This window comes from Peromyscus maniculatus, chromosome 20 (assembly GCF_049852395.1).
Source record: "Peromyscus maniculatus bairdii isolate BWxNUB_F1_BW_parent chromosome 20, HU_Pman_BW_mat_3.1, whole genome shotgun sequence".
NCBI classification, from domain to species: domain Eukaryota; kingdom Metazoa; phylum Chordata; class Mammalia; order Rodentia; family Cricetidae; genus Peromyscus; species Peromyscus maniculatus.
This window is the reverse complement of record NC_134871.1, coordinates 41,516,979-41,542,583: the sequence shown is the minus strand read 5'-3', so window position 1 is coordinate 41,542,583 and position 25,605 is coordinate 41,516,979. Positions and strand designations below refer to the sequence as shown.

The 25,605-nt window shown below is 44.2% G+C and overlaps 1 protein-coding gene and 2 pseudogenes across 2 annotated transcripts; all 3 read left to right on the top strand.

Annotated features, from left to right (window-relative positions):
* Positions 1 to 946: 946 nt before the first annotated feature.
* LOC143269669 (transcription initiation factor TFIID subunit 8 pseudogene) lies at positions 947 to 1,819 on the top strand (annotated as a pseudogene).
* Positions 1,820 to 3,061: 1,242 nt separating this feature from the next.
* LOC102910668 (transcription initiation factor TFIID subunit 8 pseudogene) lies at positions 3,062 to 3,901 on the top strand (annotated as a pseudogene).
* Positions 3,902 to 17,459: 13,558 nt separating this feature from the next.
* On the top strand, positions 17,460 to 21,851 carry LOC143269686 (DDB1- and CUL4-associated factor 1-like). Of its 2 annotated transcripts, XM_076555693.1 has the most exons (2): positions 17,460 to 18,460; positions 18,620 to 21,851. In XM_076555693.1, exons 1-2 carry the CDS (start codon positions 17,460 to 17,462, stop codon positions 21,849 to 21,851), a joined length of 4,233 nt encoding a protein of 1,410 aa, XP_076411808.1. The 2 variants fall into 2 exon arrangements, with proteins under 2 accessions (XP_076411808.1, XP_076411807.1); XM_076555692.1 differs by having other exon boundaries at positions 17,460 to 21,851.
* The last annotated feature ends 3,754 nt before the right edge of the window (positions 21,852 to 25,605 follow it).

Genomic DNA, 25,605 nt, shown 5'->3' with positions numbered 1-25,605 from the left:
CTCTTTAAGAGAGTTTTTCATTTCCTCTTTAAGGAAAGTTTTTATTTCCTCTTTGAGGGAATGTTTTATTTCTTCTTTAAGGGCCTCTATCATCTTCTTAAAGTCATTTTTAGGGCTGATTTCTTCTGTTTCTTCTGTCATGGTATGTTTAGGTCTTGCAGGTGTAGAATCACTAGGTTCTGATGTTGCCATATAGGTCTTTATGTTGTTGCCTGTATTTTTGCACTGGCATCTACTCATCTTTTCCTCTGTGCGGTGCAGGTGGTGTCTGTGTCTGAGAGTGCCTCTCTTGTTCTAATTTTTAGTCTTGGTTTAGTAGGGGTTCTTGGTTAAATTGGTGCTATTGGACTGTTTCTTCAGGGACAGCTGATTTCAGTTGATGAATTATATACTTATGATTCTGGTGATCTGGTTTAGTGGCTAGGTAGCGCCTTCTTCTGTGTTCCCAGGTCACGTTTTGTTCATTTGTCAACTCCTCAGCTGATCTTGTTTCTTCAGACTTCAAACTGTAGGCATCTGAATCCTTTCCCAGATGGGTTTCAGTTGAGCAGGGTAGTCTCTCCAACACCTCCAAGTTGTTGGGTTTCACAGGATCAGCAGTTGGGCCCTGGGTTGTCCCCAGACGGAGTGCCCAGACTCGCCCTGGTTCTGACCCATGGAGATAGCCTCTTCCCCAGGTGTTGGGGTGAGGTGAGCTGAGGCTTGTCCAATTCCTCTGAACTCTCCGTCCTTCACTCAAATATCTGGTTTCCAATTTTTTATTTTTTGTTTTGTTTTTTGAGATAGAGTTTCTCTGTGTAGCTTGGCACATTTTCAGGAGCCCACTCTGTAGCCCAGGCTGGCCTCAAACTCACAGAGATCAGCCTGACTCTTCCTTAGGAGTGTGGCAGGCACCACCTCCTGGCCCTTTTTAGATTCCTATTACAGGGCAGTAGAGGAGAGCAAGATGGCCCACAAGGTGGATGGGCCTGGTGGCCTCAGAATGAGATCAGGAGGCAAAGAGTCCACTAACCCTGCTGATAACTATCACCTGGCCAGGAGGAGGACTGTACAAGTCGTTGTGAGTTCCTTGCTGACAGAGGCAGGATTTGAGAGCGCTGAGAAAGCATCTGTGGAAACATTGACAGACATGCTACAGAGCTACATCCAGAAGTCAGGAGAAGTGCCAAGTCTTACTTCGAGCACCCAGCCAGGACCCAGCCCACACTGTCGGATGTCCTGGTCACACTGGTTCAAATGGGCTTCAATGTGGGCACTCTTCCTGCTTATGCAAAACGGTCTCAGAGGATGGTCATCACTACACCTCTGGTGACCAATCAACCAGTGACATCCAAGGCCCTCACTGCAGGACACAGCAGACCCCACCCACCACACATCCCCAGCCATTTTCCTAAGTTTCCAGATCCCCACACCTACATCAAAACTCCCACATACCTTGAACCAGTATCTGACTACCAGGTCCTGAGAGAGAAGGCTGCATCTCTGAGGAGAGATGTGGAGCGAGCTCTCACCCACTTCATGGCCAAGACAGGCAAGACCCAGAGTCTTTTCAAGGAGGATGTCCACACTTTCCCCTTGATTGCTGCCAGACCTTTCACCATCCCCTACCTCACAGCCTTGCTTCCCCCTGAGCTGCAGATCCAGCAGATGGAGGAGACAGACACAGAGAACATCACTCTTCTTATCAGTTCCAAGAATTCTGGAGCTGAGCAGGAGAACCCCTCCTTTTCTGGCAACTGGAACAAAGGGGAGCATCATGGATAACCATTATCTGCAGCCTGTGAAGAAGCCCAAGATCTGCAGGAAGTCCCTCTGCTGAGCTGAGATGGAAACTGCACTCAAAGGGGGAAGATACTGCTTTGGGGGGGGGGGAATTGGGTAGGGGCGGCGTGTGAAATCAGAGAGAAGACAGTGAGTTCCTTTTGGCCCTGCCCTTTCTGGATCATTTTAGGAGCAGCCTTTTATGAAGACAACTTGTTTTACCTACAGGCCAGTGACTTCCTTGATTAAATCACAGGAATTGATTCCTTTGACACCTGAACTGTCAGGGAAGGTGGGAGGGAGAAAATAGTCGGTCGCCCTCTGCACTGCTGGGAAGAATTCCAGTTCAGAACCTCATGGTCCAAAGCAATTGTGGAGTTGTTCTGACTTCTGAGACCTCATTCCCCAAGGAGGCAGAAGGCCATCCTGCTGGGAGAGTTAGCCTGCAAAGCAGCAGAGTTTTGTCAGCTCTTGAACAGAGTTGGAGCCCCTAGAAACAAGTGCCAGCTTGCTGCAGATTCAAGGAACAGAGAGCTGGGGGTTTCCTTGGGTCCCTCTGGAAACTTGAGCTTCTCCCTAGCACAACACAGTACTTTCCAAATCCTCAAGATAAGGTCTTTATTGCCTTCACATTCCCAATAAATTGTGTGCCCTAAGAAAACTTATCTGGGTTCAGAGAACAGAACTGCCACTAGATTAGACAGAGGTCAGAAAATGGTGGCACCCAGGCCTTTAATCCTATCACTTTGGAGGCAGAGGTCAAGGCCACACAGGGTACAGTCAGGCATGATGAGACACACCTTTAATCCCAGCACTTGAGATCACATGTCTTGTTTGGGAAAGACACTCCCCTTTAATCCCAGGAAGTGACTTGAGGCAGCAGAGAGGCATATAAGCATCACGACCAAGAACTAGAGGCAGTTCAGCTGAGATCCATTCAGGTTAGGACTCAGAATATTTCACTGTCTGATGCTTCATGGAAATAGGATTCAATCAGAAGTTGAGAGGTGAGGTTAGCTGTGGCTTGTCCTATTCCTCTGAACTCTCAGTCCTTCACTCAAATATCTGGATTCCAATTTTTTATTTTTTGTTTTGTTTTTTGAGATAGAGTTTCTCTGTGTAGCTTGGTGCATTTTCAGGAGCCTACTCTGTAGCCCAGGCTGGCCTCAAACTCACAGAGATCAGCCTGACTCTTCCTTAGGAGTGTGGCACCACCTCCTGGCCCTTTTTGGATTCCTATTACAGGGCAGTAGAGGAGAGCAAGATGGCCCACAAGGTGGCTGGGCCTGGTGGCCCCAGAATGAGATCAGGAGGCAAAGAGTCCACTAACCCTGCTGATAACTATCATCTGGCCTGGAGGAGGACTCTACAAGTGGTTGTGAGTTCCTTGCTGACAGAGGCAGGATTTGAGAGCGCTGAGAAAGCATCTGTGGAAACATTGACAGAGATGCTACAGAGCTACATCTCAGAAGTCGGGAGAAGTGCCAAGTCTTACTGTGAGCACTCAGCCAGGACCCAGCCCACACTGTCGGATGTCCTGGTTACACTGGTTCAAATGGGCTTCAATGTGGGCACTCTTCCTGCTTATGCAAAACGGTCTCAGAGGATGGTCATCACTGCACCTCTGGTGACCAATCAACCAGTGACAGCCAAGGCCCTCACTGCAGGGCACAGCAGACCCCACCCACCACACATCCCCAGGCATTTTCCTAAGTTTCCAGATCCCCACACCTACATCAAAACTCCCACATACCTTGAACCAGTATCTGACTACCAGGTCCTGAGAGAGAAGGCTGCATCTCAGAGGAGAGATGTGGAGCGAGCTCTCACCCACTTCATGGCCAAGACAGGCAAGACCCAGAGTCTTTTCAAGGAGGATGTCCACACTTTCCCCTTGATTGCTGCCAGACCTTTCACCATTCCCTACCTCACAGCCTTGCTTCACCCTGAGCTGCAGATCCAGCAGATGGAGGAGACAGACACAGAGAACGTCACTCTTCCTATCAGTTCCAAGAATTCTAGAGCTGAGAAGGGGAACCCCTCCTTGTCTGACAGCTGGAACAGAGAGGGGAGCATCATGCATAACCAATATCTGCAGCCTGTGAAGAAGCCCAAGATCTGCAGTAAGTCCCTCTGCTGAGCTGAATGGAAACTGCACTTGAAGGGGAAGATACTGCTTTCCTGGAGTGGGGGTTGAAATCAGAGAGAAGAAGACAGTGAGTTCCTTTTGGCCCTGCCCTTTCTGGATCATTTTAGGAGCAGCCTTTTATGAAGACAACCTGTTATAACTACAGACCAGTGACTTCCTTGATTAAATCACAGGACTTGATTCCTTTGAAACCTGAAGTGTCAGGGAAGATGGCATGAAGAAAACGGCCAGCCGCCCTCTGCCCTGCAGGGAAGACTACTGCCAAGTGTATCTTCCAGGCCTGGATCCCACTGGATCAACCACAAGGATCATGACATTGATTTATGAGGCCACACCCTCATTCTCACTTCTCTCTGCACCTCGGCCCCAAGATCCCTGCTGAGCTGATGACTTTGTATCCCTCATCATGTTAGGCACAAGCCTGTACTGCAAATTTGATCTGTGGCTGGCAGGAGGGAGGTGTCTGTGTGTTAATAAAGGTGACAACAGCCATCAGAGCAGCCTTCACCCTTTGACTAGCATTTGATTAGAGCTGACAGCAGAGGGGAACATCCCCCTTGGAACATGGGCCTTGGAGCAACCTTCAGGAACTTCTGGGATCAATGGTCTGACCAGAACCTGCAATATAGTTAGTTCACTCAGGACTTGGTAGAGGAGGCATAGATTATAAGCACCAGGAAGATGGCTTAGTGGGGGCGGGGGGGGGGGGCATGTTTTGAAGGCTAGACTTAGCTGAGAAATATAACTGGTCCTGGAAAGCCACATTCTCACTCACTGTAGGGAGTCTGCTGAGAGGGTCCTTCTCAATCCTTGCTTTTGTCAAGAAGCAAGTGACAATCGGCCTGTCCCACTCCCTGGAGAGAAATGCCATCCCTCACTTTCCCCACTAATCATGAATCCTGCCTCAGGGAAGATACTGGCAAACTGGCTGGTCTTGAGAAGAGAGATTTAAAAACCAAACCCAAGGAAGAGTGGTGGGGACAGGTGGAAACTGACATACAGAGCATCAGTCCTTCCTTGGATTGGAATGCTGAGCCAGTGTTGAATTTCTCTCTCCACACTCCACCTTGGCAGTGGCTTCTCCTCTTTCTCACTTCACTCTCTCACCCCCCCCCCCCCCCCCCGTGTGAGTTTTGGAGACAGGGTCTCGCTCTGTAGCCCAGGCTAAGCCAGAAGTCACTGTGTATCCCAGACTCAGTGATTCTCCTGCCTTGTGCTATGATTACAGGGGTGAGGCATCAAGCCTGGCTTCCAGTAACCAGGCAAGGAGGCTCTGCCTTCCTTGCTGCTCTCTGGAGACTTTGATCCCTTGCCTGGAGGAAAACAGCTCTGTGGCTGGAACTGAAGGAAGGACTAGGAATGGTGAGAAAGTGAGTTTCCTTGGCTCTGGACCAGACACGAGTGTTCTCATGGAGACTCAGAACTTCCAGGTCAGAACAGGAAGAATGTCTGTGAATTTGGAGAACGTCTGATATACTTGGCAACTCACGACCCATTCAATTGAAATCCAGTCTCCATGTCAGGCATACCTTGCTGTCCCCATTGCTTCTAGTCAGCACGTCTGTATTTCTGCACCATTATCATGGTCTGAAGCCCACACCTCTTGAACACGTGTGAGGTGGGAGTGGGAGGGGCCTGCTGCTGCTGCCCCTGACCTTGTATCTGCACCACTGTGATTTCTCTTAGAGAGGTGCTGGACAGGGACCTGAATCTTGTTATCTTGACATATATAATTCTCAATGTATATCTATGTATTTCTATTTTTTATTAGTTTGGAGAGTCTTCTTAGAGGGAATAATAAAATGTGATTCATGAAAAAAATATTCGTTTACAGAGAGGGTATTTTCTTTCTAATTTACTTTCTCACTCCTTTTTTCCTCTCACCCCAAGTACAAAGGACACATGCTCTGAAAGGATAGAATGTGGCATGGTGCTATGTCAGGTCTGTAAGGCTAAAAGAACTGACCCTAGGAGGGCATAGGCATTGTCCAGTTTTCAATGTCTGAAGAATACCATAGAACGACGAGACTGGTAACAGTGAGCCAGTTGGATGCTGGGTGTCAATTTAACTGGCCTCCCTTAAAGCAATTCCTACAGCATTTTATTACCAGTTCCTCATTATACTTAAGTCTATTCTGTTTCCGTCTCATGCAAGTAGATTGAAGACAGATTCCTTTAACCTCTATTAGCAAAGATACTTCGCCAATACATAATCATTTAGTTTGATAGGTGTAGTGGGTAGTCATTCCAGCTTTGACCTGGAAGTTCCAACCCCCACTGAGGCTTTGGTAATGGTCACGCCTACAAGGCAAGGCTAACAGAGGATGCTGAAGACCCAAGTTCCTGATGCAGGGGCTCTCTTGGTGCCTGGAGTCTGGACGCTGGAGGTAGACTAAGCAGAGTTCTCCAGAGAACACCGCCGGACTGCAACACTACTTTCCCAGACCCTGCAAACTATCTATCCCTTCACTTGCAAGTTATGCCACTAAATAAACTTCCCTTTTAACTATGTGGAATGGCCTTAATAATATCACCAATAGATAGGAATTTCAGAAGTTTCTTACATGGTTAAGAAACTTGCCTTAAAGATGCCTAAGAGATCCTGGATCCCACACCCACACTTCTAAACACTTGCTACTAGATTTGCACAGTACAGGATGTGTTTACACACTGTAGCTGTGTGTTAACACAGAATTGAAACCCTGAAGCCAAAGTCATCCTTGACAAGATGCTTCAATGGTGGAGTATGGGCTGTTTCTGCAGAGAGCAGGACAGGCCATCTGAAACTATCACATGCTGTTCATGTGATACATCTGAAATACACTAGCTAGTCCATGATACATGTTGACCTATGTAAGCAGGAACTCATTCTCAGGATTTCCATTTCTCAAAAGAGGCCTATTCCATCCCCAACCCCCCATGTAAAATAGGCACACACATACACACACACACACACACACACACACACACACACACACACACACATTCCAGACCACACACTCGGGCCTCACATAAAGCTTCCCTGTGCAGGCAATCTCATCACCACTGAGTCTATGATGAAGTGCTTTCATAGATCAATTTGGATGTTGCCAAGATTGGCCAGAAGAATAACCTCTCTTAGAGAAGGCTCATATGAAGAATGCCAACTAGCTTCTGTTCAGGTGGGATCTCTGCCTCTGCCCCCTCCATCCTCTCTGTTCCCAAACCCTGTCTCATTTCAGAATACCTCTTACAATGATGCTCAAGGCCACACCTACAGATTAAACTTCCCCTGGGAGAATCAGTCATGTAGCTTTTCAGTCTTTTCTCAGTCTCATCAGGACCAAAAATCATGCAGGTGGCTTTCCCCATTAAACCTAGACTTTCAATTCTCTTTTCTGTTTTGTTTTTGAGACAGTTTCTCTCTGTAAGCTCTGGAGCCTGTCCTGTAACTCATTCTATAGACCAAGATGGCCTCTAACTCAGAAATCTGTCTGGCTATGTCTCCCAAGTGCCGGGTTTAAAGGCATGCACCACCACCACCCCCACCCAGCATTTTTAATTTGGTTTGATTTAGAGTACTGCACCAGTGGAAGGGTGGAAAGGCTTAATATCAGGGTATAGAAACCTTTCAGCTTGTAGCTTAGCACATACAACACAAGCTCCATCGAAACACTCCACCATACCACATCGGGTTCAGCCTGACTGGTATCACAGCAATAAATCATTATGATGAGGCATTGAGACCAAAGCCAAATATGGATGAGGAAAGATCAGAGAATTGCAAACACTAGGTATAGATTGAGCTGTCATTCCATCAGGCTGAGAGTTGTGGCTAGATCGAGAACCCCAGAGAGACCTCTACATAAAAGCGTAGTGAAATATAAAATTAAGGCTTTAATTCAGGATCTTTGGGAGCAATACAAGCCTAGGCAGGGACTTTGTCCAACACATACAATGCAGTGGAGGCTGGATGAAGTACCCGGCCTGAATTGTGCACAGCTTTTAAAGGCTAAACCCAAATGATTACAATAGCAGGGGATTTCCATATATGTACATTTTTGATTGGCTTCTTTCTAGGGACTTTCCAAATATCTTGGTTTAATCTTACCTATAAAAGTGTGATTGCCCATCACCTTTACTCATTAGCTGCCCTCAAGTAGGGACATTCTGTGGTTAAACAATCACCATGAAGACCATGATTGGGACATTCCATGGCCACACAGTCACCATCACATGATTGTTATTCTGTCAAAATGGAGGAGCTTTGGTCTCACATTACCCCTTCTCATGAGCCTAATGGAAGCCAATCATTGGTTTTAGGTAGTTAGCTAGTAAGAATCTCTCTCTAATAATGGCCATGTATAGTTGGCCAACTTGTCTCTATGCCAGGGAGTTTCCTTTTGACCCAGCATTTCAACTTTTTCTGAACAGGGAACATGGGATGATGTATTCTCTTCTGGAACTGCTTTGAGCTGGCATTGGGGCACCATTTTCAGGCCCCCAAAAGGCTGAAAGACTGGTCAATGGCTGGGCAATGGGGCATTTGTCAGAAGCATGTGGCTCTCTGACCCTGTAGAGACAGGGAACAATCAGGTTGGCTGGGCTGATCCACATCAGCTTTCAGCAAGTCCAGAGCTCACAATCATCTGGCCCAGTGGAATCAACAACTGAAACTTGGAGGTATCTGCCAACCAAGTATAAATCTGTTGAGACAAACTTAAACTAGCAAGAGAAGTTAAAATTTAGGAACTTATTTGGAACACTTAGTCCCATATCCTTAGTAATTGGAAAGAGCAGGAATCTCAAGACCAGGAGAGAGAGAAAATACCATCCTTAGCAATAAGCTGTAAATATCTGGGGGCTTTCTGATCTGTCTGGAGTGGATCCAAGTTTTATGACTCTTTTAACCCTCTGAGGCCTACACAAAATATCTTCTAAAAGGACATAAAAATTTTAGATACATTAGTATATCCTATCTGTCCTGAAATCCATATCATATCAAAGCAGGTAATGAGTATCTGTAAAACAGCAGGAGTAGACTCATACCTTTGAGTTCCAACAAGAACTACAGCTTTGGATTAAAGTGGGTGCATTTTCTTTCTGTCCAGAGAACCATGTATAAATTGGGCAGAGATTTGTGGCCTGATGAGAAGCATTTTTAGATTTCTATTAGATGAAAACTAAAATAATTCTAAAATGTTGAGCTTGTGGCTGAGGAGTCAGTAGTCATTTCTCTATCACCTTGTCAGAATTTATTAAAAGTTAAGCTCTAAACTGTTATATCATAGAACAGGAGAGCAATCTGAAACACTTTTTGTCTTGAATCATTTTTTAGATCCTTCAGCTTAGCTTTCATAATCTTATACCCTTCTTAGATTTATATTTGAACCTTTATGACTTATTTAACTTTTATATATTAGAACATTTTCTTAAAAATGAGCTAACAATGTGGCTATAGTCTTGTAGAAGGATCTAGATGTCTGATGCTGTCAAGCTGACAAGTCATAGCTACCCTAGCCATCAGTACTATCAGAGATCTGAGAAGGATACTTTGTATCTGAGTGCAGACTAAGCAGCTTCCAATCCTATAAAGGACAGGGACCAGTCCATACCCATGTCTCCATATGTTGGACACACCAGTCAGAACAGTATAGATCTTCTTTTGCCATCAGTCTCATAATGCAGAGTTTTTTCCCTGTGTAATAGGGACAAGGAAGACTGGCCTTACTTTGTACTGGCAAAATGGTGCAATGAATTTCAGTGTCCTGCTTCTTGTTCACAGTCTGGCCTTGGTCCTGCCAGCAGGCAGTGAGTTGGAGCATCTTGCCCTGTTGTCAGTGTTGTAGTGATTCAGGCAGAGACATTGTGGTGCCTTGACCAAAATCTTCTTTGGAGATCTTGGGTCACTACTGGGATCTGGAAGTCTGTATGATATAATAAACTTTTTGATCAATGTTTACATGCCATAATCTGCATATCTTTGAAGTATGAGGGCTGTCTAGGTATATCTGAATAGACAAACTTTGTTTCTAGTCACTTGTTTTAAGCTCAACCCTGAAAACATATGCTAGGGACTGAGTAAAGCTCTAATCCCTGTAATCAATTACATCAGTACTTAGCATGACTTCAATTAATAAACTTGATTATTTATGACTGACTATTTACTTATGTTCTCTAACAGTCTACAATTAGTAGTCTTAAAAACAATATTTTAAATTGAAGCTCTTCTAGCATCAAATACAGGTTCAGTAAAGAAACCAAAACAAAATATCAATATAAAACATATTTATTCAAATAGGTTGAGCTGAAGAAACTTAGCAAATGCAAGGAGCCTAGACAACATTTTAAGCCTGAATTAAAGGTGTGCACTACCACCGCCCGGGTAAACTACCTTCTTTTACTTGCAAGCTTGGGTCATTTTTTTACCATACCCTCAGCAGCATAGACATAGCTTCCCTTCTAGATTTCAGCCTGTTCCATCTCATCGTGGCTGGTGCTTCTGGCAATGATCACCTGGCACTGACATTTCCAAAACTGTTAAGGTCCACCATTGCAACTGGGCTCTTTGGAAATGTAGCTCTGCCATACATTACACACCTCAGCTGTTTCCTAGGATTCTTTCATGTCTTTCAAACTATTATCATTTTATATTGGTAAATCTTAAATTAGAAAGTTTAGCTGCCAGAGCAAGGTAAATTCCTTTGTATAAAAGCATTGATGTTTAGCTTTATTTATCAAATACCTTATTTATTAAACATATGTTGTCATCTACTTAAATTATCTAAAAGCCTGGTGTTGAACACTTGGTAAAGACATAAGTACTTAGGTGTAAATCTCTAAGTTAGCTTTTGTTAACCTGAATGGATCTTTATAACCTTAATAAGAGATGTCTGCCCATGAGGTTACCAGCCAAGATGGAGGAAAGCCACGTAGTGGCTGTTTAAAGCATGTTTTTCTAAACAATAATTACTTGCACACATACTCACAGTTGGATCCAAGTTACACACACATACATACAATTAAAGTCAACTTACACTTACACATATTAATTAAATACATGTCACATACATATCCACATACACACACACACATATACATATACATATATATATATATATACACACACATATATCCATCTTTAACATAAGCATAAAGAATCATCAGCTATTTTTAAAAGGAAAACCAAACAGAATTAATTTTAAAATTCAATATTTGCAGATACAAAAACCACAACATAGTTCACATCACACCCCCTCTGACTTTCTACAACCTTCCATGTACCCTCAAGTCTGTTACTTTGATCCCTCAGTCATTTACTCCAGACAAGTTTCACTTTTCGTTTATTTTTTTTAAACATACAAACTTTTACCAAAATCCTTCTTGTGATTTCACTCAGTAGTCTAGAATATATTGTAAAGCTTCAATATTTTGAATAAGAACAGAAATGCATGTATATACCATAATAAGAATAAATCTAGATTTGTACCACAGCACTGTACCACAGACAAGAAACTGTTGGTTATCCTTATAACATAGCCGCAGTAGGTTAGCAACCATAGGCAGTGGCATTCCATTCCACACTAGGATCCAAACCTTGATCAGGTTTTAGCACCGGGGAGTGTCCTGAAAGCCCCACCCATCAGCAAGGGAGACAAAGAGGATGGTGAAAGCAAGCACCATGGGGACAGAAGATTGATATTAACCTTCGATTTTCAAGTACTCCAGAGTGGCACACTGGAAGGGACTCCCTGTTCCTGGCTGGGCCCACAGACCTGTAGGCCACTCCTCAGTTGTGACCCTGAGGGGCAGTTACTTCTCTACCAGCCCCTGCCTGGTTCAGGCACACTTTGAGCTCCTTAAGTCCCCTGTGCTCCCCCAACTCTGTCCCCCCGGCTCTCCACACAAGGCACAGCCTGAACTTGCTGTCCATGTCAGGGCCCCAGAGTGCTCAAGGTCTGCCCCAGTGCCCAGTGCAAAGTCCAAAGGGATTCGATGGCCCCCAGAGTCATTCTGCAGGTTCACAGCATCCACTCTCCTTTATCTAGTCACTACTGATCTTGGTAGGCAACACAGGTCTTCCAGAACCTGAAGGGATATCACAAGGCCAGTGCAAAGCAAGACAGAGTCGGCAAGGACACCTCCATCTCAGTCTGTCACTTGAGAATTATGCTGCATAGAGGAGGCAGTGGCCATTTTTAGTAACTTGAGTACATGACCCTGGCAGGGAGGTCTGAACATATGGGCAGAAAGAACATACCTGCAGTCCCCAGAGCCAAGGGGACACAGGTTGGAGAGTAGGATAAACACTCGTCAGAGTTCTCAGGTCACTTGTCAAATACAGGGGTCAAGACAATGACAGAAAGGTAGGGAAGCAGATAAAGGACTTATTCCCAGAATCCAACAGGACAAGACATGTCACAAGCATGATTTAGAGCCAGTGCCTTTAGACACATCCTCAGATAAGCTAAAAGTGAGACGAAGAGAGTTCAGATGGCACAAAAATGCTGATAGGAAGACTTCCTACCATAGGACAAGAGCATCTCTGAAAGGTTACTCTCCCCTTTGTTTTGTTCCCCCCACATCTGTATGGTCAAATTGACCACCAAGAATGGCCACCACATCTGGAATCATTTCTGCTATAAGCCTATATAAAGGGCAGGAACGGGAGCTTTTTTTCTTTGCCTTTCTGCTTTCAACCTGGTAGCAAAGTATATTCCTTCCCTGGCATATGACACGTATTCACTCATAAGAGGATATGAGGAATAAATTATAGGATAACCAAGCTACAATCCACAGCCCCCAGAGAGCATAGATAACAAAAGGGCCCAAAGAAGGATGCATGGATTTTTCTGGGAAGGGAGGTAGAAGAGATGTCTTGAGTAAATTGGCATCTGTGGAGGTGGGTATGGAGGGGATGGGACCTTGAGGGAGCAATGTGGGCAGACTGGGTGCAGGAGGCAGTTTCGGGGCCAGACAGAGGGCTAGGAAGAAATCTGGAGCCAAGGAAACTCCTAGGAATCCACAGTGATGACCCCAGCTAAAATCCCTAGCCAAGTGGAGAGGGTACCTGAACCTGCCATCTACTGTAATCATACTGGTGACCACCCTAATTTTCATCAAGAGCCTTTATCCAGTAACTGATGGAAGTAGATGCAGTGATCACAGCTAAGCTCTTGGAGTCCTTAGGAAAGAGACAGGGGATTTGTATCAGCAGCAAGGGTGCAGTTGGGTCAGGGAAATGTCATGACAGGAAGCCTCAGAAACACCTAACCTGAACTCATGGGAGTACATGGACTCTGGACCAACAATTAGGGAGCCTACATGGGACTGAACTAGGCCCTCTGCATGTGACAGTTTTGTAGCTTGGTCTGTTTGTAAGGCTCCAAGCCGTGAGATTAGGACCTGTCACTGGCTGTTAGCTCGCTCTTGGGAACCTGTTCCCCATGCTGGATTACCTTGCCCAACCTTATTCAGGGGGAGGAGCTATGTCCTACCTTGTGGTGATATTGTGTCCCCCAATATATTGTGTGCCCTAATAAAGTTATCTGGTGTCTGAAAATACAACAGTCACTAGATAGCCATAGAGTCCAGATAAATGGTGGCCAAATGACTTTAATCAACAGAAAAATGGCATACACCGCTTTAATCTTATCATTCAAGAGGCCGAGATCTTTCTGGATCTCTGTGAGTTCAAGGTCACACTGAGAACAGAGCTAGGTGTGGTGGCACACACCTTTTATCCCAGCACTTGAGATCTCCGGTCTTTCCTGGGAGATGCACACACCTTTAATCCCAGGAAGTGATGTCAGAAAACAGAAAGGTATATAAGGTATGAGGACCAGGAACTAGAACTAGAAGCTTTCAAGCTTTGTAGCAGCAGTTCAGCAAGATCCATTGGGGTGAGAACTCAGAATCTTTCACAGTCAGAAGATTCTTGGAAACAGGATCTGATCAGGAGTTGTTGAGGTAAGGTTAGCTGTGGCTTAATCTTTTCCTCTGATCCCTTATTTGTTCACCCCAATATCTGATTCCATCATATTTACATATTGATTGATTGATTTTTTTTGTTGTGTTTTTTGTTTGTTTTTTGTGATAGGGTTTCCTGTGTAGTTTTTTGTTTTTGTTTTTCTGACTGTGTCTCATCTGTACCTCTGACCTTTCAGAATTCACCCCAATACTGAGATCTGTGGTTTTTTTTCCTATGACCATTCAAGATTCATCTTGCACTATCTCAACTTTACGTGCCATGCTATGTTTAAGCCCTTAGAAGGCCGGCTCCTTTTTGAAAGGAGACAGGAGGAGTGGATGGCTGGGGAGCAGGGTCGGGGGGTGGTAAATGGAAGTGGCAGGGGGAAGGGAGGAAACTTGTTGGTACATAAAATGAAGGAAAAACCCAGCAGTGGTGGCACACTCCTTTAAAACCAGCACTTGGGAGGTAGAGCCAGTCAGATCTATGTGAGTTCAGTGAGTTCCAAGCCAGCCTGGTTTACAGAACGAAATCCAGGAGAGATACCAAAACTTCTCAGAGAAATCCTGTCTCAAGGGAAAAAAAAAGGAAAAAAATGTTAGGAGAAAAACAAAAGACTGAATATAATAACTGAGCTCCAATGTTCTTCAATATACTATAGTGCAACATTTAACAGAGGCTAACTATCTCAAACTTAGCTCTTAGGATTTTAGAACCAATCCCTGTAGACTAAGCTTTTTGAATTGTGTTTACCTATTTGTTCCTAAAATCATAATTACAATTACGGCTAAGTGATTTTCCAGTCACACTGTTTTGAGAAAAGGCCAGATTACCCTTGTATTTCTAATTTCTTTTGGCCTCTAAAAAGTGTCAGCCAGGAGGTGGTGGCACATGCCTTTAATCCCAGCACTGGGTAGGCAGAGGCAAGTGGATCTCTGTGAGTTGGAGGCCAGCCTGGTCTACAGAGTGAGATCCAGGAAAGGTGCAAAGCTACACAGAGGAACCCTGTCTGGAAAAATAAAAACAAAAACAAAAGTGTCAGATGACCTCTCCAGCACAGTGCAAATGTGGCTCTCAAGGACCCATCTTGCAAGTTCAGTGCTTTCAAGCCTTGTAATCCACAACTTACTGAGCAGGATCATCTGAACAGCTCAGCAGGATTATCTAGGTATCTTCCAGGGACATAAACCCCAGACAGATTGTCTGCAGGAGCAAACTGCCCTCTGTCTGTTCTGAGTTGTCATGGCACATTCCTGAGGTCCTTCCTGGAACTGAGGACAACAGGTGGCCCGACCCTAAGATGGGGTCTGTATCTCCTTCATATCCCCATTAAATTGTGTACCCTAATAAAAGTTATCTGGGTGTCACAGAACTGAACGGACACTAGATTAGACAGAGGTCAGAAAATGGTGGCACACAGGCCTTTAATCCTATCACATTGGAGGCAGAGATCAAGGCCACACTGGGAACAGCCAGGCATGGTGACACACACCTTTAATCCCAGGAAGTGATGTCAGGAAACAGAAGTATATAAGGCATGAAGACCAGGAACTAGAGCCTTTGAAGCTTTTAGGTTTTTTTGTCAGCAGTTTAGCTGAGATTCATTCTGGTGAGGACTTAGAATCTTTCAACATCTGAAGATTCTTGGAAACAGGATCTGATGAGAAGTTGTTGAGGTGAGGTTAGCTGTGGCTTGTCCTATTCCTCTGATTTCTCAGTTCTTCACTCCAGTATCTGGTTCTGTGTTATTTATTTATGTATTTATGTATGTATCTATGTATTTATTTATTTATTTATTTATTTATTTATTGTTATCATTTTTTGATTTTCGAGACAGGGTTTCTCTATGTGACTATTTTTTTTTAAGCTGGGGCTTGTTTTGATTCTCTGACTTTTCAGATTCACCCCAATACCGAGACCTGAATTTTTATTTAATATGTCCATTTAAGTTGTTGAGGTGAGGTTAGCTGTGGCTTGTCCTATTCCTCTGATTTCTTAGTTCTTCACTCCAGTATCTGGTTCTGTTGTATTTATTTATTTGTTTGTTTGTTTGTTTGTTGTCATTTTTTGATTTTCAAGCCAGGGTTTCTCTATGTGACTATTTTTTTTTTAAGCTGTGGCTTGTTTTGATTCTCTAACTTTTCAGATTCACCCCAATACCTAGACCTGAATTTTTATTTAATATGACCATTTAAGATTCATTTCCACTACCTCAAGTTTGTGCCATGCTATGTTCAAGGCCTTAGGAGGCCCGCCCCTTTCTGAATGTAGACCAGAGGTGTGGATGGATGGGGAGCAGGGTGGGGAAGGTGTGGTGGGTGGTAAATGGGAGTGGGGGGGGGAAGGTAAGAAACTTGTTGGTACATAAAGGAAAAGCCCGGCAGAGGTGGCACATGCCTTTAATCCCAGCACTCAAGGGGCAGAGCCAGTGAATTTCTTTGAGTTTAAGGCCAGCTTTATCTATCGAGTAAGATCCAGGAGAGGCACAAAAACTATACAGAGAAATCCTGTAGGGAAAAAAAATGTTAAAAGAAAACAAAACAAAACTGAACACATCAATGGAGCTCAACTGTGCTTCAATAGACTATACCACAACATTTCTAAGAGGCTGAACATGTGTCTCAAAATTAGCGCTAAGGATTTTAGGACTAATCACTGTAGACTAGGCTTTTTGAAATGTATTTACCTCATTTATTCCTAAAATCTTAATTACTTCCAAGTGACTTTCCAGTAAAACTGTTTTGAGAAAAGGCAAGATTTACCCTTGTATTTCTAATTTCTGTTGGTTCTAAAATGTGTCACATGACCTCTCCAGCATAATGCAGATGTGGCTCTCGAGGACCCACCTTGCAAGTTCAGTGCTTATGAGACTTGTAATCATGGAAATTGTGCCGACACACACATTTTGATCAATGTCAATGTTAAAGGGGTGGAAAAGGTGCAGCCATATTCATCCATACCTATTGCTCAGATTCTAAAGGGATAAGAAAATATTCCATCCAGTCCATTTCCTGGGAAACTGGTTGTGAACCTGAGCAGAGGCCATCTACCTGGGAGTATTTCATTCAGATTTACTTCAATTTTAGCTTGAAAATGTGATAGTGGTCTTATACTTGATTGGTGAGATTAACATTTTCTGGACAGCCCAGCAAAATTCAGATCACACACTCTAATTCTAAAGCTGGACCTTCACTCGGGAACTCCTGGCCTGAGACCCAATTGAGGCACCTACCTTGAGGCATTCCATGGCTCTGAGGCTGTTTTGAGTTCTCAAACTATCAGAGTGAACTTCCAAGCTGAGAAATGTAGCAAGCAACTAGAGAGGCCTCCTGGAAAGCCTCTCACATTGTGGATTGGCAGCTGTCCTGGTAACTCTGCCCCCAATGTCTTGGAGGCTCAGAAGATGATTTAAGATGTAAATGCAAGGTGTGACTTCTCTATGTCTCTCTACAGATTTTCTGTTGGCTAAAAGACACATCTAAGCATCAGCCTCTGACTACAACCTGCTCCAAACAACCTTGATCCCTGGACTTGCTGAAAGCAGATATAAAACTGTCCAGCCAATCTGAATGCTCCTTGGCTGTTAAGCTGGGACAAGCCATGACTACAGTTGTGGTACATGTGGATTCCAAAGCTGAGCTGACTGCCCTGCTGGACCAGTGGAAAGAGGACCATGGAAGTGGGCAGGATATGGTACCTATCCTTACCAGGATGTCAGAATTAATTGAAAAAGAAACTGAGGAATACCATAAAGGAGATCCTGACCCATTTGATAATCACCATCCAGGTCGAGCTGATCCAGAGTATATGCTGGGCCACTTGCTGAGAGTATTCTCCAAGAATGATGATTTCATGAATGCACTGATGAACGGGTATGTGATGACAAGTAGAGAGCCCTCTTTAAATACTGCAGCTTGCAGACTGCTACTGGACCTCTTGCCAGGTCTAGAAACTGCAGTTGTCTTTCAAGAAGAGGAAGGGATTGTAGAAAATCTTTTCAAATGGGCCCAAGAGGCTGATCAGCCACTGAGGACATATTCTACAGCACTGTTAGGAGGTGCTATGGAAAATCAAGAGATTGCTGCAAACTATAGAGATGAAAATTCACAGCTGGTGGCAATAGTGCTTCGCAGACTGAGAGAGCTACAAGTTCAGGAAGTGGCTTTGCGGCAGGAGAGTAAGTGTCCTATTCCACAGAAGCTTTCATCAGAGCCACGTTTGCCTCTGGATGAGGAAGCTGTGAATATGGACTATGGTGACATGGCAGTAGATATTGTGAATAGAGAGCATGGTGACAGAGAGAATGTTAGGAGAGGCCAGCAGAAGTTGGATTTCTCACCTTCTGAGCCAGATGGTGTGTTTGCTGAGCTGTCTAATAGCAGCTGGTCAGAAATGTCCCCCTGGGTGATTGGCACCAATTATACCCTCTATCCAATGACTCCCACTATTGAGCAGAGACTTCTTCTCCAGTACCTGACCCCTGTAGGAGAGTATCAGGAGTTACTTCCCATATTTATGCAACTTGGATGCCGAGAATTGTTGATGTTTTATATGGATCTGAAACAGACTAATGATGTCCTGCTTACTTTTGAGGCACTCAAGCTCCTAGCATCTCTCCTGATCCATAACAAATTTGCCATAGACTTTGTTGTACATGGTGGAGTACAGAAATTACTGGAAATTCCTCGGCCTTCTATGGCTGCAACTGGTGTATCTATATGCTTGTATTACCTGTCCTCCAACCAGGATGCTATGGAAAGAGTTTGCTTGCATCCCAACAGTGTTCTCTCTGCTGTGGTGAACTATGCCCTATGGTTAATGGAATGTTCTCATGCTTCAGGATGCTGCCATGCTACAATGTTTTTCTCAGTTTGCTTCTCATTCCGGGCTGTCTTGGAACTCTTTGACTATTATGATGGTCTGCGTCGTCTAGTGAACTTGATCAGTACTTTGGAGATTTTAAATTTGGAAGGCCAGGGTGCACATGTGAGTGATGATAAAATCCTTGCTACCTGCCAAAGGGGCAAATATACCTGCATGGCTCTGCGAAAGTATTTTGAGGCTCACTTGGCCATTAAACTGGAGCAAGTCAAGCAGTCACTTCAGAGGACTGAGGGTGGTATTCTTGTGCACCCTCAACCTCCATACAAGGCATGCTCATACACTCGTGAGCAGATTGTGGAAATGATGGAGTTTTTGATAGAATATGGCCCAGCTCAGTTTTATTGGGAACCTGCTGAAATCTTCCTCAAGCTTTCTTGTGTGCAGCTCTTGGTGCAGCTTATTTCCATCTCCTGCAAGTGGAAGACCTATCATGGAAGGAATGACACTGTGCGCTTTGCTTTGGACATCCTGGCTATCCTCACTGTGGTGCCAAAAATCCAGCTCCAATTGGCAGAGTCGGTGAAGGTCTTGGATGAACGTGGCTCTACTGAATCCACTGTAGGTATCAACATCATTTTGGGAGTGGCTGAAGGTGAATACTTTATTCATGATGCTGAAATTCAGAAGTCAGCCCTTCAAGTAATCATCAATTGTGTATGTGGCCCAGATAACCGAATATCCAGTATTGGTAAATTTACTTCTGGAACTCCTCAGAGAAAGCTATTTCAGAACCCCAAGAGCAGTGAACATATCTTGGCCAAGATGTGGAATGTGGTCCAGTCTAACAATGGCATCAAGGTGCTTCTGTCCCTATTGTCCATCAAGATGCCCATCACAGATGCAGACCACATCAGGGCCCTGGCCTGCAAGGCCCTAGTGGGTTTGTCTCGAAGTAGCACTGTTGGACAGATTATCAGCAAACTGCCACTTTTTAGTAGCTGCCACATTCAACACCTGATGAAGGAGCCAGTGCTGCAGGACAAGCTTAGCAACCATGTCAAGTTCTGCAACTATGCAGCTGAGCTCATTGAGAGAGTATCAGGAAAGCCTCTTCTGGTTGGCACTGATGTGTCCCTGGCCCAACTACAGAAAGCAGGTGTTGTTGCCCAGTCAAGGATCTCCTTCCCTGAGAAAGAACTGCTCCTGTTGATAAGAAACCATCTCATTTCTAAAGGACTTGGAGAGACAGCCACTGTGCTGACCAGAGAGGCTGACCTGCCCATGAATGCAGCCTCACATTCTTCTGCCTTCACCCCTGTGACTGCTGCTGCTTTTCCACTCTCTCTTCCCTGGACTCCTCGAATTGGCAATGGCATTGCTGGCCAACTGGGCAACCATACAGCTGTGGGTGCTTCTGCCCCTTCTGCCTGCCTTGCTGAACCTCTGCCATGCGTAGCTCAGGATTCATTGGCTTTGCCTGGCCCATCATATGCAGACAACTCCTCTTTAATTGGCAGGACCAGTTTTATCAGAGAGAGGCCATCACTGTGCAATGGTAGGAAAGTTCAAGTGTTGCAGCAGAAGTCAGACCATGGTGCTAATAGCCAGAGCCCTGCTGAAAAAACACACTTGGATAGACATCTTCCTTCCCCACCAACACTGGACAGTATCATCACAGAGCATCTTAGGGAGCAACATGCTCGCTGCAAGAACCCCATTGCCACGTGTCCAACTTTTTCTCTCTTTACTCCTCACCAGTGTCCTGAGCCAAAACAGAGGCGGCAAGCACCAATCAACTTTACCTCAAGGCTAAACAGCAGGGCATTGTTTCCAAAATATGGAGGAGTGGATGGCGGATGCTTTGATAGGCACCTCATCTTTAGCAGATTTCGTCCTATTTCAGTGTTCCGGGAAGCTCATGAATATGAGAGTGGCTTTACCTGTTGTGCATTCTCAGCCCAGGAGAGGTTCCTGATGCTTGGTACTTATACAGGGCAGCTGAAACTCTACAATGTATTTAGTGGACAGGAAGAGGCCAGCTACAACTGTCACAACTCAGCCATCACACACCTTGAACCTTCCAGGGATGGGTCCTTACTTCTGACATCTGGCACTTGGAGCCATCCTTTGTCTGCACTTTGGGGGATGAGGTCAGTATTTGATATGAAACATTCCTTCACAGAAGATCATTATGTTGAGTTCAGTAAGTACTCTCAGGATCAGATCATAGGCACAGAAGAAGACATTGCCCACATTTATGATATTGAGACTGGCACCAAGCTGTTGACTCTGTTTAACCCAGATCTTGCCAACAACTACAAGAGGAACTGTGCCACCTTTAATCCTACAGATGACCTTGTCTTAAATGATGGGGTGCTCTGGGATGTCCGCTCTGCACAGGCCATCCACAAGTTTGACAAGTTCAACAGGAATATCAGTGGTGTTTTCCATCCCAATGGGCTGGAGGTCATCATCAACACAGAGATTTGGGACCTGCGAACTTTCCATCTTTTACACACAGTTCCTGCTCTGGATCAATGTCATGTGGTGTTTAACCACACAGGGACAGTGATGTATGGAGCAATGTTGCAGGCAGATGATGAAGATGACTTCTTGGAAGAGAGGATGATGAGCTCTTTTGGGTCATCCTTCCGAACATTTAATGCGACTGATTATAAGCCTATAGCTACTATTGATGTGAAACGGAACATCTTTGACCTGTGTACAGACACCAAAGATTGCTATCTTGCTGTCATTGAGAATCAAGGCAGTATGGATGCCCCTAACATGGACACAGTATGCAGGCTTTATGAGGTGGGCAGGCAGCGTCTGGCAGAGGAAGAAGATGAAGAGGAGGACTCTGAAGAGGAAGAACTGGAGGAAGAGGAGGAGTATGAATATGATGATCATGATGATGATGATGACACTGATGATGTAGCAGTTCTTGATTCTGACCAGTGGCTGGAGGCAGAAATGGGGGAGGCTGACAATAGTGAGAACACAGGACAGTATGAGGACAATGACTTTTCTCCCTCTGATGAGGACCTAGCAAGCCTAGAGGAGGTAGAAGAGGGCGAAGATGAAGACTCTGATACAGAGGAGGAAATGGAAGTGATCCTGGTGGATGACAGCTCAGAGAACTCTGACTTGGAAGATGACATCATCTAATTTCTGAATGAATGACTTACCTGTCCCCACTTGAAAGAAAACCTTGGTAGGCGAAGGAAACTGAGTGAATGGATTCACAAAACCTGCCTTTGGCTGTCCCCTGGGCTGTCTGTTAAGGATATTGAGAGTATTTTCTATGTATTTTCTTTGTATAATGTCTTTACTTAAAAATCCAGAAATGGTTTTTAATAAACATTTAATAAAGAAAAAAAACCCAACAAGCATTTATAACTGAGTTTCTCAACTTCTTTCCACCAATCTATAACTGCACTTCATTTTCTTTGGAGGAAAATGACTAACAACAATATAGAGGCATTTTTACATACTTATTTAGATGAAGAGGAAATTTGTGGTTTCTTAAATTGATAAAGATTAAGAATATTTTAGCCGGGCGGTGGTGGCCCACGCCTTTAATCCCAGCACTGGGGAGGCAGAGGCAGGTGGATCTCTGTGAGTTCGAGGCCAGCCTGGTCTCCAAAGTGAGTTCCAGGAAAGGCGCAAAGCTACACAGAGAAACCCTGTCTCAAAAAACCAAAAGAAAAAAAATATTTTATTATAAATATATGATTTTTTAAAGTCTTTGGAGGACTCAAGTTAATTTGTTTTCCTTTGTGCCAGAGCAGGAATAGAAGGCATGGCCTGCTACTGGGAAGATGCCTAACTCCCTCCCTTGGAGGCCAGGCAATAGTTGTGTAGACCTTGGTTTGGTGGAGTTGAGAACTGTAGGGGTATAAAGTCACTCCCTCTCTCTCTGTGATTCAGCTTTTCAAAAGTCTTTATTTCCTTCTCTCTCTTCCCAAAGTGGAAATTACAAATCAAAAGTCTTTTTCTTTCATGTCAAGTGTATTTATTCAGAAAAAATACAAAATAAACTACATGTCTGTCTTTGTTAAAAAAAAAAAAATGACTGTTCAGAAGCTCATGGTCCAAAGCAATTGTGGAGCTGTTCTGACTCCGGAGTCCTCATCCCCAGGAGGCAGAAGGCCATCTCCTGCAGAGTCAGCCTGCAGAGCAGCAGGGTTCAGACAGCTCTTCCGCAGAGCTTGACCCCCTGGAAACAAGGGCCTTCTTGCTGCAGATTCAAGGAACAGTGAGCTGGGGGGTTTTGTTGGGTCCCTCTGGAAATTAGAGGTTCTCCCTATCACAACAGAGTCTTTTCCCAAATCCCCAAGATGCGGTCTGTATTGCCTTCACATCTACAATAAACTGTGTTGTGGGAGCCTGTTTTCAGGTTCCTCATGGCTTTGCTCAGTAGATCTGCATAGAGAGCATGATTAGGACCATGGGCCTGAGTGCAGGTGTCTGAGATGGTCTGCACTTGGCTGTGCTGGGGGAGGAGGTCTTTTACTCCACCCCTTGGTGTCTCTATAAATACCCTGGGGCACAAACAGTCAGGGTCCATTGGAATAGGTTTCAGGCCCTCTGGAGGCTATCTTTTATTTTCCATCTCTTTATCTCCACAATCTAAATCTTTCTATCTAATATTTCCTGTTGCTTGCACTCAAGAAAACTCTGGGGAACTGTGGGTTGGTGAGTAAAAGCCCCACAGAATGGAGCCAAGAACAGGGACAAAAAATTGTGTGGGGGGGACCTAAAGACAAATGAACAGGGACTAAAGATAAAGGAAAATAATAGTTTTATTACAGAGTTTTTGGTGAAAGTGTGAGTGAGCCCTGCCAGTGGAAAGTGGCATGCCCAGTGTTATGGAATATATATATATATATTATTGTATTATATTATTGAGGGGCCGGGGTTTTATCCTCAAGAGAAGAGGAAAACAGACTGGAAGGATGTCCAATGCTGCAGCACAAATTTATGTTCTGTCAAACTTTTCTATCTTCTATCCCTTTCTCAATTTCTATCTGTAGTAATATAGTGTAGGAAAAACTTAGAAGTGTAAGATCACATAGAAAAAAATAAGTAAGGCAACTAGACAGAAAACCTCTTCAGTTTTCTAACTTTGGGGGCTATGAACACAAACTGGGGAAAAAAATCTTTCTTTGAGCTTTACATGGGTAATAAAAATGGTCTTCTTTGAGCTTATGGGGAAGAAAAAGATTCCTATCTAAGCTTTTGACCTGGGGACAACTGAAATGCTAAATCCAGCTGGTAGGAGAAAGTGATTTCTCTGTGAGGCAAAAATGTGGGTGTAAGAAGTCAAAAAGTTTAAAGTTCAGAATTTTGGGAAAAGTTGGTCTTTGTCTCTCTTGGAAAAAAAACGTAAATTATAAAGCTTTTCTTGGAAAATTTGGGGGGAAAATCTCTCTATAAAGCCTTAATCTTTCTCAAAAACTCTCTTTAAAAACTTAAAAACTAAAGCCTTTAACTTCCTCAAGGACAAAAATTAGAATCACCTGAATATATTAGTATGGGAATCACCTGTAATTAGTTCTAGGGGAAAACAACAAACCTCTTAAGACAGCAAAACCTCTCTAACCTTTCTTTCTTTCTTTCTTTCTTTCTTTCTTTCTTTCTTTCTTTCTTTCTTTCTTTCTTTCTTTTTTTTTTTAAGATTTATTTATTTTTTATGTATACAATGTTCTGTCTGCTTTTTTCCTGCAGGCCAGAAGAGGGCACCAGATCTCATTACAGATGATTGTGAGCCACCATGTGGTTGCTGGGAATTGAACTCAGGACCTCTGGAAGAATAGTCAGTGCTCCTAACCTCTGAGCCATCTCTCCAGCCCTAACTTCTCTTTTAAGCTTTAAAAATCCTCCCTGAAATCCAGAAGGCAGGGATGGAATTCCTAAAACCCTCTCTTCTAAGCTCTGCCTCTTCAAGCTAGTAAAAGACAATGGGTCAAAGTCCTTTGAGGGAAATGCTTGGGAGAGTGTGGGTGAAGAGCTACAGTGCCCAATGGGGCAGGACACTGTTTATGTGGGAAAAGCAAAAAAGCCAAGACTTTCCAGTTACAGCTGAGCTGAGGCATCAAGGGTTTTATTTCTGAGTGAGCTATGAAAAGGTGCTCCTAGACTTCCTAATGCAAAGATCCCCTGAAGCATTGTATCCTTGCTTCTGACCAAACACCCAGAGGCCACTGGCCAGTGTACACTCTGAGTTGGAGTGCATTTTGGGGATACTAAGGTTCCTGCAGTTGTAAACTTACTGAGGCAGGAAGGTGCAGGACCCATGGGAAATCTGCTAATGAACAACAAAAGCTAAAGCCAGTGGGAACAGCATAGTTGCCTGCTTTCCTACAAGTCCCAGGTTGATAGGTCCACAGCTGCAAAAAGAAACCTGAGAAAAGATTTTCTATCAGAGAAAAGACCTTTCTGGGAGAGAAATAAAGCTGAACTGTGTCTGAAGCAGTTGTGCTGCCAAGTCGGAATGCTGTCAGGGAAAGAGCCCAGCCAGGGCAGAACAGAACTATCCAGGAGTAAAGCTTTCTTTTCAGTCAGAGAAAGCATCTCTTTGAGAAAAGCTTTGTTTCAACTGGTGAGATGAGGGAGAGTAGCCCTGAGGGGTGATTGCCTTTGGCATAAGCTCTGTCCTTGAGCACCCAGACAGAACCCATTGGGGGACTGGGCCAGATGAAGGCCAATGAGGCAAAACACCTGTCCTAATGGGAGTTTAGAAATGGCAAAAACCGCACTTCTTAGATTTGCAGTCCTTACGCAAACCACACAGACCCTGGAAAGAAAACAGAAACGGACAAAAAGCCCCTACCTGCTGTAGCAGGGAAAGCCGCCACTGTAGTGTCAAAAACTGTTTCTGGGACAGAGGGGATAAACTGAGACCAAACTGGGAACTGAC